This window comes from Tupaia chinensis, unplaced genomic scaffold (assembly GCF_000334495.1).
Source record: "Tupaia chinensis unplaced genomic scaffold, TupChi_1.0 Scaffold000392_1, whole genome shotgun sequence".
NCBI lineage: Eukaryota > Metazoa > Chordata > Mammalia > Scandentia > Tupaiidae > Tupaia > Tupaia belangeri.
The window spans coordinates 1,745,707-1,760,778 of record NW_006159894.1 but is presented as its reverse complement, the minus strand read 5'-3'; the positions used below and the strand labels follow the sequence as shown (position 1 = coordinate 1,760,778).

The 15,072-nt window shown below is 45.7% G+C and overlaps 1 protein-coding gene across 1 annotated transcript in view; it reads right to left on the bottom strand.

The window, feature by feature from the left end:
• Window positions 1-3,374: 3,374 nt before the first annotated feature.
• The window catches only part of ITSN1 (intersectin 1), a 268,969-nt gene continuing 257,271 nt past the window's right edge, over window positions 3,375-15,072 (bottom strand). Inside the window, exons 38-42 of the mRNA XM_006153903.3 lie at window positions 14,272-14,393; window positions 13,035-13,117; window positions 12,632-12,715; window positions 11,088-11,261; window positions 3,375-5,688 (exon numbers count right to left, since the gene is read on the bottom strand). Coding sequence (XP_006153965.1) covers window positions 5,540-5,688; window positions 11,088-11,261; window positions 12,632-12,715; window positions 13,035-13,117; window positions 14,272-14,393 — 612 coding nt within the window. The 3' untranslated portion in view covers window positions 3,375-5,539. The remainder of the gene's footprint in view (window positions 5,689-11,087; window positions 11,262-12,631; window positions 12,716-13,034; window positions 13,118-14,271; window positions 14,394-15,072) is intronic.

Genomic DNA, 15,072 nt, shown 5'->3' with positions numbered 1-15,072 from the left:
ACAGATCTGGCACGTAGGGCCTGGGGGCTACAAATGGGTCTAGGGCTGCCTCTCCTGGGACCATGTCATCTGTGGAGCCCCCAAAAGGGATAAGTTGCTGGACAGCTGTCACCTGGCTCTTCTCAAACCAGTATGACCAAGTCAGCTAAAGATCTGGAGGGAGCTGCTCAGGGCCTGTTGAGTTTCTTTTCACCCTCAGTCTTTGTGCTTTCTTCTTCTTCATCTTTTCATTTTTTAATTATTTCTTTCATGAGTGAGAAGGAGAAAAAGAAGAGACAGAGACAGCACCCCTAATGGCATCTTGACACACAATCTACCCCTAGCCGCAGCCAGGCTGCAGGACATGCCCAGTGTACTCAGAGATCTCTGGACATGAACCCTGGAACCTTTGCATGTGGGTCAGCCTTGAACAGGGTCACCACTATGCCACTGACCAGTCCCTGGTCTTTTCTTTATTAATTATTTTATGTATTCATTCATTTATTTTTTAATTTGACCAGAGAGAGACAGAGGGTGAGAGTGAGAGAGGAAGTGAGAAAGCAAGCCACCAGATTCAGGACTCAAACCCTGGTCGGCCATGTGGGAGTGTCCAGCACCTTAACCATCACACCACCTGCAGGTCCCCCTCCCTGTTCTTCTTTATACTGCTTTAGGCTGTCACCTTGTGGGTATAGCCTGAAGCACAATGACAAGTCTGAGGCAGGTCAGCAATTACAGTAGAGTTTAAAGAGAGAGGGAGAAAAAGAAAAGAAAATGTCCTCATTTTATTGAGCACTGAGCCTCCCTAAAAGGAACTGTGTGTTTTTATACAGGAGATGGAGGAAGCCCACAGCTCAATATAATCAACATTCCTGAGCTGTGATTCCTAACCTACCCTACGGTAGCCCAGGCAGGTCGGAACTGTACGAGGGAAGTACTTGCTATTTGTACCAGTCTGGCTCTGTCCCCGAGATCTGTTCCAGAGCACAGGCTGGCCAAACAACCCTCATCTGATGCCCGCCTTCCCAGAAATGGATCCAACTTCAATGTATCCTTTGAACGAATGAATCAGAAACTCAGAGGTTAAGAAGTTGGTCTCCCTGGGCATTCCAGGGAAAGAAGGACAATGGAAATCCCAACTATGTTTACACAATACTAAGCAGCACCTATGAAACATGACTCAGGGCCCTACCAGGTGAGACTTGGCAGCTGATCTGGGCCATTCCTGGCAGCAAGGGGAAGTCCCTGGCAGGCACATTAGGGCCCCCAGGTGCAAAGAAAAGGTGTTTGTTTTACCAAACGTCTATTACAGAGACTCCAGACTGCACTGTCCTAGGGCTCCACAGTGCCACAGGTTTCAGGGGCTACCGATTGCAGTTCTTCCTGGTATAAGCCAAAGCGCTGATACCTGCAAGCAAAACAAAAATGTCCAGGTGCATTTGTTTTCACCACTTTCTGGCCTAGGATGCTCTAAACTTGTAAACAAGTATATCTGGAACAAGCAGACCTATTACAAATCTTACACTAACCCCAAGCCTGCAATGAACCTGTTATATCTGAAGTGTACTGCCTGTCTATGTAAAAGTGCTATGTCTGCTACAAACCACATCTCCAATGCTGAAAGGGAAGGGAGAGTTATAAATCAAATCAAATCATACTTTCTATTTCCAATGGCAATTCTTAAAGTTGGTATATACTCAAAACACAATGTCTTCTTATAGATTACCAACTAGGCCCAACCAACTAGGGAAAAAACTATTTGGGTTACAGCTAGAGTAACCTTTTTTTCCTCGTAGAGGGTATTGACAAATTCTGAAATACTCTCCAAGATCTCCACCTTTCAAATAAAATCAGAAGTGGAACCAGCAGTTAGCGTAATGGCTATGTCGCTGAACTCCCATGTAGCTGACCGTGGTTCGAGTCCCAGACCCGGTGGCTTAAAACTCATGCCGGGCGCGTGTGTGTGCGTGCCCAAGATCCCGAGAGGAGAATGGAGGAGAAGGGATTGCGGCATGGCCATCCCCCATGGGGGGTGATTTCTCGTTTTCTATCTCTCTGTCTCTCTCTGTCTGTCTGGTGAACGCACGTACCCTATAGCAAAAACCTCTCCAAAAAAAAAAATCAGAAGTGCACGGTCCATGTCCCCCTTGATCTCCAGCTCCACTGACTACTGTGCTAGAATCCCCTCATGCTGTGTGGCTAATGGCGTTACACTTGCCTCAGCCAGCTCCTGGAGAGACAGTCTCTGGGCCACGGAAGGCAGACCTGCGATCATCTTTCCCCAATGGTCCTAGCACCCATTTTCCCCAACCCTCCCCAATGGTTCTAGCACCCAGTTCCCCTGACTCTGGAATATAGGCCTGGAAGACACACTGGGTCTGGTACCAGTTACTGAGATAAGATAAAATCCAAGTTATCAATTGTACCCATTTTCTGATGGGACTTTTTCTGACTGAATTCAAAGATACTCAACCAGATGAAATCAGTTACTTCATATTCTTACGTCATTCTTTTTCAGTAGTTCTGCAAAAAGGAAAGATGAATAAAAAGGCCCCCTCTTACATGCACGTTCTTGAGAAGCAGAGCTTTCCTCTGTGCTGTCAGAGGACAGGGGCACGTTATCCAAGAATCAAACAAGAGGCCCGGCTCCTGTATCACAAACATGCCTGTGACTAGCCTAGAAAGGTACCTCTTGCCAGAATAGGGTAGGCCTGGATCTGATTGAACCAAGTCTTCAGGTTCTTGTGGTCTCCAGGAGCTGCTGCTGCTATCTACCTGCCATCGGAAACGGTATAAGAGAGAAGCCCTACCCCAAAGGGATCAGGACATAGACTGTCCCTCTGGGAGAGCTGGTCAATAAGGACGGTCCAGCCCAAGAGCTCCTGTCCTTAGAAGATGACTGGGGCCAGAGCACAGCCATGTGACCGGAAAAGAGTCTAGAGGAAGTCAGAGTATACAGGAAGAGCTGCAGCATGGCTCAGAGAAAGGGCATGCTTGTGGGTGTCTAAAACGCTGAGATCAGGATGCTAGGATGCAGTGGCTTAGAGAAAACTTATATTTAGAAAGCGAAGTGCTAGGAGACAGACTCCTTAATGGCAAGGGGCATTTCATCTCAATGGAATGTAGTCCAGAAGGTCAAAAACACAGATGTGAAGTAATAGAAGTCCAAGAGTGATGCTTCATGTTTCACCCATGTTCCTGTAACCCCCCAAATGACTCATGAATCACAGTCGAATCTGAGGGCCAGCCTAGCTCATCCAAAAGTACAATCAGTCATATCCCAAATTACACCAGTAGATAGAAGGACACTAATAAGGAACTTGCTACACTGGGAGAGCATCTTAAGGACGCTCAAGAGTCACTTGGAGAAAACAAGACTCACATACTGCTTTTTCATGCTACATTAATTCCAATAATGGGACGCAACAAGTGAGTGACCTAGGACCTCAAAGGGTTCTAAAAAGTTGTCATTGTGCATACCACACCCTACATACACGAACAGTGATGTCCAACATTAACACAAAAATAAAATCCATGGAAGAGGGGAGAACAGAAAGGAGGAACTGGAATGGTGACCCAGCACTACCCCACTTACACATTCAGTACTTTTTCCTGTCATGGTAACATGCCCTTCATAAATACACGGAACAAACTGCACGGCTATAGAAAGAGGAAAAGCATGACTTACGTGTCTATTTGGAGATTTCATTTGAAACGGTTTCTTAACAACATCAAAAAATATAAACGTAAAGTATTTTCACCATGTTTTCTGCTGGGAAGTGGTAAACAAATGCATGCCTGAAGTCAAACTTGGTCTTCAACATGTTCAGTTGAAAGTTTCTAACTAAAGGGTTTATCTGCTTAGTTCAAAAAATACGTATGTCTGTTGTTCTTGGATACAAAATTCTACACTATCTGCAATAAATAAATAATAAAGTGTTTCTTAAAAATATGAAATGTAAACTTTGTTGTCCTTTCCAACATACACTTTTAAAAAATTGCTTGAAATGTGACAGGACCATTATGGGAAATGACAACACGAGGCATCCGGTTCCCAGCGAAGCAGGTGCTCTGTCACTACGCTGATGCCATCGTTCAGAAGGTGCTTCTACAGACCTAAGTAAAGTCTAAGGACCTACAGTCAAAGAGAACACCATCGCATGCCGGGAAGCTAGATTGCAGTACCAAAGAGAACATGCAAAGAACATTTCATGACCATGATAAACTAGGATTATGAGAACATGAACATGCGAACAAAATATGGCCCACATTTTTCATTAGCAAATCAAGTTATTATCTAACTAACCGGCCTCTCTCCTGTCATTTAAGGGGGAAAACTTCAAAGAACTCAAACCAAACAGCTTGGCTATGGTCGTACATGCCCTGACTCTGGCGACACTACACAGATTTCCACGACTGAGAGGTTGGGGGGGTGTGTGTGGCTGGAGTGGGAAAGAACTTTAGATCTTCCTTCCTGGAGCTGAGAGGCTTGTTTGCTTCACAGGTCTTTCCCTTACCACATAACGGATTTTCTTCTCATCTTTCCATTCACCTTCTGCTTGCCATTTTTTTCCTTTTCATGCCTTGGGTATCCAGGACATATTTTTGAAAGATCATACCAAAGACAGTTGCTGGAATTTCATGACGGTCAGGATCCAATACATTCAAGCACAGAAAGGCTCAGAGCTGGTCACCAGTGACAAGTTGTGTCATGAAACATTACAGGACCTCTGAGTTAAGAGACTTTTTCAACAATGATGGGCAATCAGGACTCAAAGACATTGTGAAGTTGCCTTTCTGGTGGCCTGCAGCGATCTAATCCAGCAGAGCATAACTTTGTAGACAATGAGCTTCCGAGACCATCTTCCAAGCATGCTGGGAATCAGAATTTAATCACTCAATGGCCCACCAGTGCATATTCATTGACAGATTAATGCAAGGCCTAGAAGAGACTGGAATGGCTGAAACAGCACACATGCTGAATCCTCCATGGACCAGCTCTTTAAGGAGCTAAGCCAGTGCAAGAGCAGGAGCCATCACAAGTGATCAGAACCAGGGCAGCCTTTCCCTGTGGGGAATGAGATTCAGAAGCAGTGACAGGACCATCATCATGATTTCTAAACACACCAAAGACGGCATTTTAGGCCAAGGTGGCCCACTGAGAGCTGGTGGAGGTAAGAAAGAGGAGGATACATGAGTTCTTCAAAAATACACACAGTGCATTTATAAATCTACTTCATACTAGCCAGACCCATGCCTCAAGTCTGGCGAAGGACCAGACTCTCAACCAAATCTAGTGGGGGAATTTCAGAGACTTTAGAATCCATGATGAGACCTGCAGTGAGGACAAATGAAAATAGTTTTGTTTCACAAAATAGGACATTGTTGGGGAAGGGGAGGATTGTCAAGAATTATTCCTAGAAACTTTGAAGGGCCTGTCTTTGCTGTCCCATTGCCCTGTGACTGAACACCAAATGGTGGGTTCTTACAGAGGAACACAAGTCCAGACAGCATGGCTGCCTTGGCTGGAACTCTGCTGAGCACATCCTGGGGCCACTCCCTACGGCTCATCAAACAACTGTAGGTCCAAGCGAACCACAATCTCTCCTGTGGGGACCTCGTGCAGCAGAAGACACTTGGTAACTGGTCCCTTGGAGCCCTGGTCTTTCTTGATGTCTGCCACGCGGATCTCTGTCCGACCCAAAAAATCTGAAAGGAGAACAGACAGACCCTGTTCAGACAGAGAATTCCTTCTCTTCCAGGACTGTATTTGGTGGGGAATCCCCTGATGAATTGGTACACTCCCCCTTGAGTTTGCAAGAATCAGTAAACTAATGAAACAACAACGGAGCCCACACTTTGGACCTCCAAAGGGCTATAAGCTTTCTAAGAGGTGATGTGAATGCAAATGTCATATCAGTTGCACAATTTGTGATTATGGTGAATTTTGAAAATATCACCCAGGCCCAGACACAGTGGCATGAAAAGCTACCGTTTAGGAGGCTAAAGGCCACATGAGAGGCCTGGGTTGGGTTCCCAGGTCAACCTCAATGCCGGGTATGGTTATGTGCAACTGTGATGGTAACTAAGTGTGAGGCGAGGGCAGAAGGACCATGACACAGCAAGATCCTATCAGGAGTACCTACCTTAGGACCAGCAAGTGGCACAGTGGTTAAGATGCTAGACTCCCCCATGGCTGACTGTGGTTCAAGTCCTGAACCCAGCCGCTTGAAAATCATGCCAGGCACATGTGTGTGCATGCCCAAAATCCCGAGAAAAGAATGGAGAAGAAAGGATGGTGACATGGCCATCCCCCTGGCATTGTGACTTTCTCTCTCTCTCTCCTTGTCTCTCTCTAGCAAATGCACATGACTTATGGCAAAAACCTAAATAATAATAATAATTATATAAATACCTATCTCTGGCTCTCTTCCTTTTCTTCTCTCTCATAAAGAAAGAAAAAACTATTTGGAAGAAAGACAACTATTTGGAGGCTAGAAATGAGACAGTGATTTCTCCTAAGGGTTGTCAACACATTCTTGCTGTGTGAAGTTAACACCCCTTTGAGAAGAGTCAAGGATGGTGAGATTGGCTGGTCTCTATACTGCCCCTCTGTATATTCCAGGGCAAACTAGAGGAGGTGGGAGAGGTGGTAACAGTGTGTAAGCTGTATGCATCCAGACAGACTCTGGAATAATCTCTTTTTTTTTTTTTTTTTGGAGAGGTTTTGGCTATAGGGTGCGTGCGCTCACCAGAAAGACAGAGAGAGAGACAGAGAGACAGAAAGCGAGAAATCACCCCCCAGGGGGGATGGTCACACCGCAATCCCTTCTCCTCCATTCTCTTCTTGGGATCTTGGGCACGCACGCACACGCACCCGGCGTGAGTTTTAAGCCACCAGGTCCGGGATGCGAACCGCGGTCGACTACGTGGGAGTCCAGCGACATAGCCATTACGCTAACTGCTAGTTCCCGACTCTGGAATAATCTTAACACATTTCATCAAATAGTGGATGACTGACAATATGAGAATGGATGTGAATGTGTCTGAAAATCTGTTGAGTGCTATGCAAATACACAATGCTGCTAAACGGACAGGACCATTTAGAAAGACGGAGAAGATCCCCAGAAAGACAGAGAGAGACAGAGAGACAGAGAGACAGAGAGACAGACAGGACTGCCAGAAAGATAGAGAGACAGAAAGCGAGAAATCACCCCCCAGGGGGGATGGTCATGCCCCAATCCCTTCTCCTCCATTCTCCTCTAGGGATCTTGGGCACGCACACACACGCGCCCGGCGTGAGTTTTAAGCCACCGGGTCCGGGACACAAACCGCAGTCGACTACGTGGGAGTCCAGCGACATAGCAATTACACCATCTGCTGGTCCCAACCTGAGAATTCTTTTGGTGGGCAGAAATAGGTTTACTTTGCCTGATGTGAATTGCTTGGGAATAACTTCTAATATAAAACCAGCACTAGGATTCCCAACTCATTCCCCAGTGAGGTTGTCAATGTGTTATGATCCTTCATTTTTAAAAAAAGAAGACAAAAATCCAGCCCTAAATCTTTACTTATCAGAATAGAAGTTGAAAATAGGGACCAGCAGTTGGCGTAATGGCTATGTCACTGGACTCCCATGTAGTCAACCGTGGTTCGAGTCTTGGACCTGGTGGCTTAAAATCATGCCCAGTAGGGAACCAGCGGTTAGCGTAATGGCTATGTCGCTGGACTCCCACGTAGTCGACTGCGGTTTGTGTCCCGGACCCGGTGGCTTAAAACTCACGCCGGGCGCGTGTGTGTGCGTGCCCAAGATCCCGAGAGGAGAATGAAGGAGAAGGGATTGCAGTGTGACCATCTCCCCTGGGGGGTGATTTCTGAAGGAGAAGGGATTGCGGTGTGACCATCTCCCCTGGGGGGTGATTTCTTGCTTTCTGTCTCTATGTCTCTCTCTGTCTGTCTGGCGAGCGCACGCGCCCTACAGTGAAAATCTCTCCAAAAAAAAAAAAAAATCATGTGGGGTACAGGAGGAGAAGGGATTGCGGCATGGCCATCCCCCCTGGGGGGTGATTTCTCCCTTTCTGTCTCTCTGTCTCTGTCTTTCTGGTGAGCGCATGAGCCCTGTAGCAAAAACCTCTCAAAAAAGAAAAAAGAAGTTGACAATAAAATACAGAGGTCAAGAACATGGACTTGGGAGTCAGCCTGTCCTGGCCCAGCTCTAACATCTAACTAGTTATGTGGCTGTTTCTGTCACGGAACTTCTAATGACGTAACTCATATGAAAAGTACTAAAACATAGGGAACCAGCAGTTAGCGTAATGGCTATGTCACTGGATTCCCATGTAGTCGACCACGGTTCGCGTCCCGGACCCGGTGGCTTAGAACTCACGCCGGGCGTGTGTGAGTCCGTGCCCAAGATCCCGAGAGGAGAATGGAGGAGAAGGGATTGCGGCGTGACCATTCCCCTGGGGGGTGATTTCTCACTTCCTCTCTGTCTCTCTCTGTCTGTCTGGCGAGCGCACGCGCCCTATAGCAAAAACCTCTCAAAAAAAAAAAAAGTACTAAAACATAAAGGCCATGCGGAGCCATGTAAGCTGTGCACAGATAATGACTGCTTTAGACCCTCACTCCCAGCACTTAATTATACTCCTTTGATCATAATTAAATTGAGATGATAATCTTTTTAAAATTAATTTTAACATTATTTAAAAGAGAATTTTGCTCTAATGTATGTGAGCTTGCCAGAGATACAGAGAGACAGAAAGCGAGAAGTCACCCCTCAGTGGGGGTGGCCACACCACAATCCCTTCTCTGTTCTCCTCTTGGGATTTTGACCACTCACACACACATGCCCAGCGTGAGTTTTAAGCTGCTGAGTCTGGGACTCAAACCATGGATGACTACATGGGAGTCCAGCAACGTAACCATTACACAATCTGCCGCTCCCTATTTAATTTTATTTATTATTATTATTATTTTAATTTACTATAGGGCATGTGTGCTCAGCAGAGAGAAAGAGAGAAAGCAAGCTGCCAGGTCTGGGACTTGAACTGCAGTTGGCCATGTGGGAGTCCAGTACCTTAACCACCATGGCACCTGCTGGTCCTCAATAATTTTTTTTTTTTAAACTTGCTATAGGGCAAGCACACTTGCCAGAGAGAGACAGAAAGAGAAGGAAAGTGAGAAAGTACTCCTGGGGGTATGGTCACACTGCAATCCCTTCTCTATTTTCCTTTTGGGATTTTGGCTATATATGTACCTGGTATACTCTTCAAACTGCCAGCTCCAGTATTCGAACTGCACAGTCAGCCATATAGGATCCAGCCTCCTTAGCCACCATGCCACAGCTTACCTGAGATAATCTTTAAACTTACTCTCTGATTTTTATTGTGTTGAGGGACAGAGGGGTAGTTTCTTGGAATCATTGGCCAGAGACCATTCTTTCCCAGGTTTGAAGCAGAAAGCTCTTTGTAGGAACATTGCCTCCAACACAGTTGCATCCCTTTGCCTAACCAGAAATGTCATCCAAAGGGCGCCAATGAATTTTGCCACACCTGTCATGAGCTAACGTTCTTCTTGCTCCATTGACCAGTTTCATCAATGCTATGATTCGAATGTTCCCACAAAAAAATCATGTTGAAACTTAACTGCCACTGTAATAGTGTTAACAGATTTAAGAGGTGATTAGATCACGAGGCTTTGCCCTTGTTAGTGGATTAATGCCATTATCTCAGGAGTGGATTGGTTATCTCGAGAGTAAGCTCGCTGTAATAGCAGCCCTCTCTTGCTCTTCGGTTTCACCAGCTCACTTCTGGCTTCTGCCCTTCCACCACGGGATGACCCTCACTGGATGCGAGCACCATGCTCTTGGGCCTCTCCAACTCCAGAACTGTGAGCCACATTAACTTCTACTGTTTATATATTGCCCGCTTTGTTATACTCTGCTATAGCGACACAAAACAGACTAAGACAAGCCATTAGCAGCCCAGTATTTTTGTTGTTGTTGTTGTTTGTTTGTTTGTTTGTTTTTTGTTTGTTTCTTTGTTTTTTTGTTTTGTTTTTTTTTGGTTTTTTTTTGGGTTTTTTTAGTTGTTTTCTTTTTGAGAGGTTTTTGCTATATAGGGTGTGTGCACTCGCCGACAGAGACAGAGAGACAGAAAGCGAGAAATCACCTCCGGGGGGGAGGATTAGCAGGATTTTGAACAAGACTCTTCCTGTCTCCTCACTTTAGACTATACATGGGGCCTTCAAAAAGTTCATGGAGAATGTGTACTATGAAAAATACTATGCAGGGGAACCAGCAGTTAGCGTAATGGCTATGTCGCTGGACTCCCACGTAGTCGACCGCGGTTCGTGTCCCGGACCCGGTGGCTTAAAACTCACGCCGGGCGCGTGTGCGTGCGTGTCCAAGATCCCGAGAGGAGAATGGAGGAGAAGGGATTGCGGCGTGACCATCCCCCCTGGGGGGTGATTTCTCGCTTTCTGTCTCTATGTCTCTCTCTGTCTGTCTGGCGAGCGCACGCGCCCCACAGTGAAAATCTCTCCAAAAAAAAAAAAAACTATGCATGGATTTCACTTTTCCCACCGAAATAAACTTGTTCTCTAATTCCATTTTTCCACAATCTTTTTCAAGCCTCCACACACTACATTCTCCTCTCGGGATCTTGGGCACACACACACACACACGCGCCTGGTGTGAGTTTAAGGCACCGGGCCTGGGACTCGAACCACAGTTGATTACATGGAAGTCCAGCGGTGTAGCCATTACGCTATCTGCTGGTCTCAGCAGCACGGTTTTTTGTCAAGGACTAAGGAACAATATTGAAGCTCTTTCTTAGGCACACTTCTCTTTGCAGTCACCTGCTTTCCAAAGGCTAAGGTGTTTGTCTGGGGCAACGGTTCTAAATCTTCACCAAGCACACTTTGTCATATCTGCTAAGACAACCATTGAAGGCCTCCCTCCAGGGGAGACTGAGTCTTGTCCTTTGCCAACCTCATCTCTCAGAAGGGAAGCCCAAGGAATTCTGGGTATCAAGTTCCCAGGTAAGAAAACGTGCAAGCTGAGTGACAGGGAAGGAGGGAGAGTCCTGAGGGGGCTGCTTTGTACTCACCGTCTGGCGAGAACTGGTCCCTTTCGAACACGGTGATACAAAGAACTTCCTGCTCCAGGTCCCGGATGAAGAACTGGCAGTTGGAATTCCACTTGGGATTCAGAGTATCCTGGATCGTCTTGGTGATGTGACACTGGGAGCCCATGGTCACCTCACAGTATGGGTTGCTCTTGCCTGGAGTGAACAAAAGCCTTCGCCAGGCGGGAATGACACCTCATTTTGATCCTCCTCTGTTGCCAGAATTAATAAGTGGCACTAACTGGGGTATTTGGGTGAAAACTCCTCCAATGCAGCATCATACTTGAACTCAGAAAAGATAATTGGATTAGCAGGATTTTGAACAAGACCCTTCCTGTCTTCTCGCTTTAGACTACATGGGGTCTTCAAAAAGTTCATGGAGAATGTGTACTATGAAAAATATTATGCGTAGATTTTACTTTTCCCACCAAAATAAACTTGTTCTTTAATTCCATTTTTCCACAATCTTTTTCAAGCCCCCACACACTACATCCCAGCTTTTATTAATACAGCCACTCAGCCCTTTCTGAAAAACAGAATGGTAGAAATGATGTGTGTGTGTGTGTGTGTGTGTGTGTGTGTGTGTGTGTAAACACCTATAGGTTTTTTGTTTTTTTTTTATTTTATTTTGAGAAATTTTTGCTATATGACATGTGTACTTGCTGGAGAGACACAGAGACAGAAAGCAAGAAATCACTCCCCAGGGAGTATGGCCACACTATAATCCATTTTCCTCCATTCTCTTCTCAGGATTTTGCCACATGTGCACATGTGCCCCAGAGTGAGTTTCAAGTCACTGGGTCCAGAACTCAAACCATGGACAGCCATGTGGGAGTCAAACACCTTAACCATTTTACCGGCCCCAGAACACTTGTAGGTTTTTAACAAGTGCTGGAAAAACCATTCTAGAATGACAGGATTAGAAATAGTATGTTGGAATAAAAGCTGGTTGGGGGTAGGCCACTTGGTGTTGTGGTGGTTGAGACTGGATCCCACACCATCAACTCCATGATTTGAGTCTCAGGACCGGTGGCCTACAAAACACACTGGGCACATGTGTAGGCGGGCCCCAAATCCCAAAAGGATCAATGGAGAAGAGAATGCAGCGTGGCTATCCTCATAAGGGTGCTTTCTCATCTTCTCTCTGTGTCTCGTCAGTGAGTACACATACCCTCTGGCAAATAAAGCTAAAATAAGGTCTAGCTGGTGGCAAGGAGGTTAAGGCAGCTGGATCCCACATGGCTAACTGCACATTTCAAGTCCTGGATCCAGCAGCTTAGAAAACACACTGGGTATGTGTGCTCAAAATCTTAAGAGGAAAACGGAGGAAAAGGGATTGTGGTATGGCCATTGTCCTTGGGTGGGTGGGGGGGCTTTTTCACTTCTCTCTCTCTTTGGTGAGCATGCACATCCTACAACAAAACTAAAAACTAAAATAAAATATAAAATAAAGCTGGTTGATTTTTTTTTGAAGAAAAGCTTCCAGCACTAAGCCATGCTAGAGAGGAGGCTTCATAGGTCCTTACCATGGGACCGACAGGGCTTCAACTCAATGCCTTCGACGACATTCACCATCAACCTTCCAATACCTGTTGCCCTTTGGGAACGGACTGTAATGGCAGAAAAAAACAACACCAAAATGCTTCATTTTAACATTAGATGCCTTTCTCATGCCGGTTTGCATCACAATCCATTTCAGGTATCTGCTCCACACAAAAGCAACCCCTCCCTCCTTACATTCTTGCTTCTGGAGCTTGCCCTCCATCCCTCATTCTGCACCCATCTTTTGCCCACTTCTAAGCCATCTCATGCCCCTCCCCTTCCTCCAGGAGCACCTTCTAGCTTTACAGGGTCTGGGCCCAACCCCGTAGTTCTCCTGCCCCTGTTTGCAGGGAGCAGGGTCCATGCTGCTGCTGAAAGGTACGTTACCAAGGTAGGCCTTCTCCCGCTTCTTCTTCTCCGTCTCTATGTAGAGTTCAGAGGCAGCTTTGATTTTCTGCACCCAGGCAGTCCTTGGACAGGAAAAGACAGAGAGTTGCCAAACAGGTCTGTTAAATTCCATTTCCAGAACTCTGTTTTCTTTGTTTGGTTTTAACAACAAAGGCTCAGGAAAGAGTCTGATTTTATGTCACACGATGTTATAATTATTCCTACAACTAATAAGAAAGGCATGAGTGACTTTTTATAACCATATCAAAGACCTGCATTCGTGTCCCCATGGAAGAAAATTGTGACAAATGCTTTTCTGGAAGAAAGATCAGCACATGACTCTTCTTCCTCCCTTATTGAAAAGTATCCCATATTCGCTTGGCTCAATAAGGCCAGAAATCTCTTTTACAAATCACCCAGGAGAAGAATAAAGACCACTTCCCAGATTGGGAACTGCTTTACATGCAAGAGCAAAGTGCATTGGAGAAGCACTTGGGCTCGGTGTTTTTCCTGCGTTTCTTCTGGGAACCACATATGGAATAACGTTAGCCAGTTTTCTTGCTTGGCACAAATGCTCTCTGGAATGTTTACTCTTCAGAAAATTATCTATTTCATTTGGCTCCAGGACAGTCATGAAGGCACCACTGAAGCAAAATACCCGCAGCTTTGGGGTCTAGGATGTCTGTCCAAGAGAGCCAGGTAAGGAGGGGTTTGGGTTTGAGTTTGGGTAGCCTGTTTACCCTGAAATCATTATCTCATTTGTTTCTGCCACCTGGGAAGCATGGGGAAACCTGAGATATTCCATTTATCTTAAAGAATGATAAAAATTTCTTAAAAATAAAATGAAATAGGGCTGGTCCCACAGCCTAGTGGTTAAGGGAGGTGAATCCATATGGCCAACTGTGGTTCAAATCCTGGCCCTGTGTGTGTGCCCCAAATCCTAACAGGATGGGAAAATAGACAAGAAGGGATTGTAGCATGACTACAACCCATGCTTTCTCCCTCGCTGTCTCTCTCTGTCTCTGTCTCTCTCTGGAAAGGGCATGCATCCTCTGACAATTAAAAAATAAAAATCCTCAAACAAAATTAATTTAAATCCGTATTATTTTGAAAATTTCATGCCAAGTATCGAACTCTTGAGAGGCTCTAGAAAAACAGCCATGGCCCTCCCAACCCGAGATAATGGCACGCCTTGGGTGCACCCTGGGGCCTGGTGCAGGAGAGGTGACAGTCTTACCTTTCATTTATGCTTTCTGCTCGGAGAGTGTAGACACGATCGATGTGGGAAATGTGGAAGACGGGCTCATCTCCAGAAGGGTCAGTGGGTAGTTTTACTAGAACCTCATTTAGGAAAATGGGCTGGAAAGTAACGCACAGGCATCACAAAACTAGGCTCTGTGTGTTCCAGAAAAGTACAAATTACGTGTGTGTGTGTGTGCGTGCACACGTGCGCTTACATGAACATGTTCTGCTAAATGAGACTGTGGGTGTGTGTGCACACAGGCATACGTGTGTGCACTTCAGTTACTTAGAACCAGGGTGTACGTGCGTGTCTGTGAATGTGTTTCAATAAGCCAGACTAAGGGTATATGTATTTTTCAGGACAGCATACCAGAATAATAACTTTACATTAATATCAAATTTTACATATTGCAAATTATAAGCATGACTTGAATCCCGGACCTGAACTCACCGGGTGCATATGCATGCATGCTTGGAATCCCAAGAGAAAAACAGAGGAGAAGGGACTGCAGCAGGGCCATCCCCCTGAGGTGTGATTTCTCACCTTTTCTCTGTCTCTCCAGTGAGCACATGTGCCCTATAGCAAAAAATCTCTCTTTAAAAAAAATAATACCCCTACACAGAGAAATTTAGAAAAACAATATGCCAACCTGGCCCCATAGCACAGTGGCTTAGCCCTGTGCATGGGGAGGCAGATCCCACAGGGACAGTCATAGTTCCAATCCAGCCCCAGAGGCTTGAAAAACACCATGGGTATGTGTACAAAATCGTTTTTTTTTTTTTTTTGGGGGCTTTT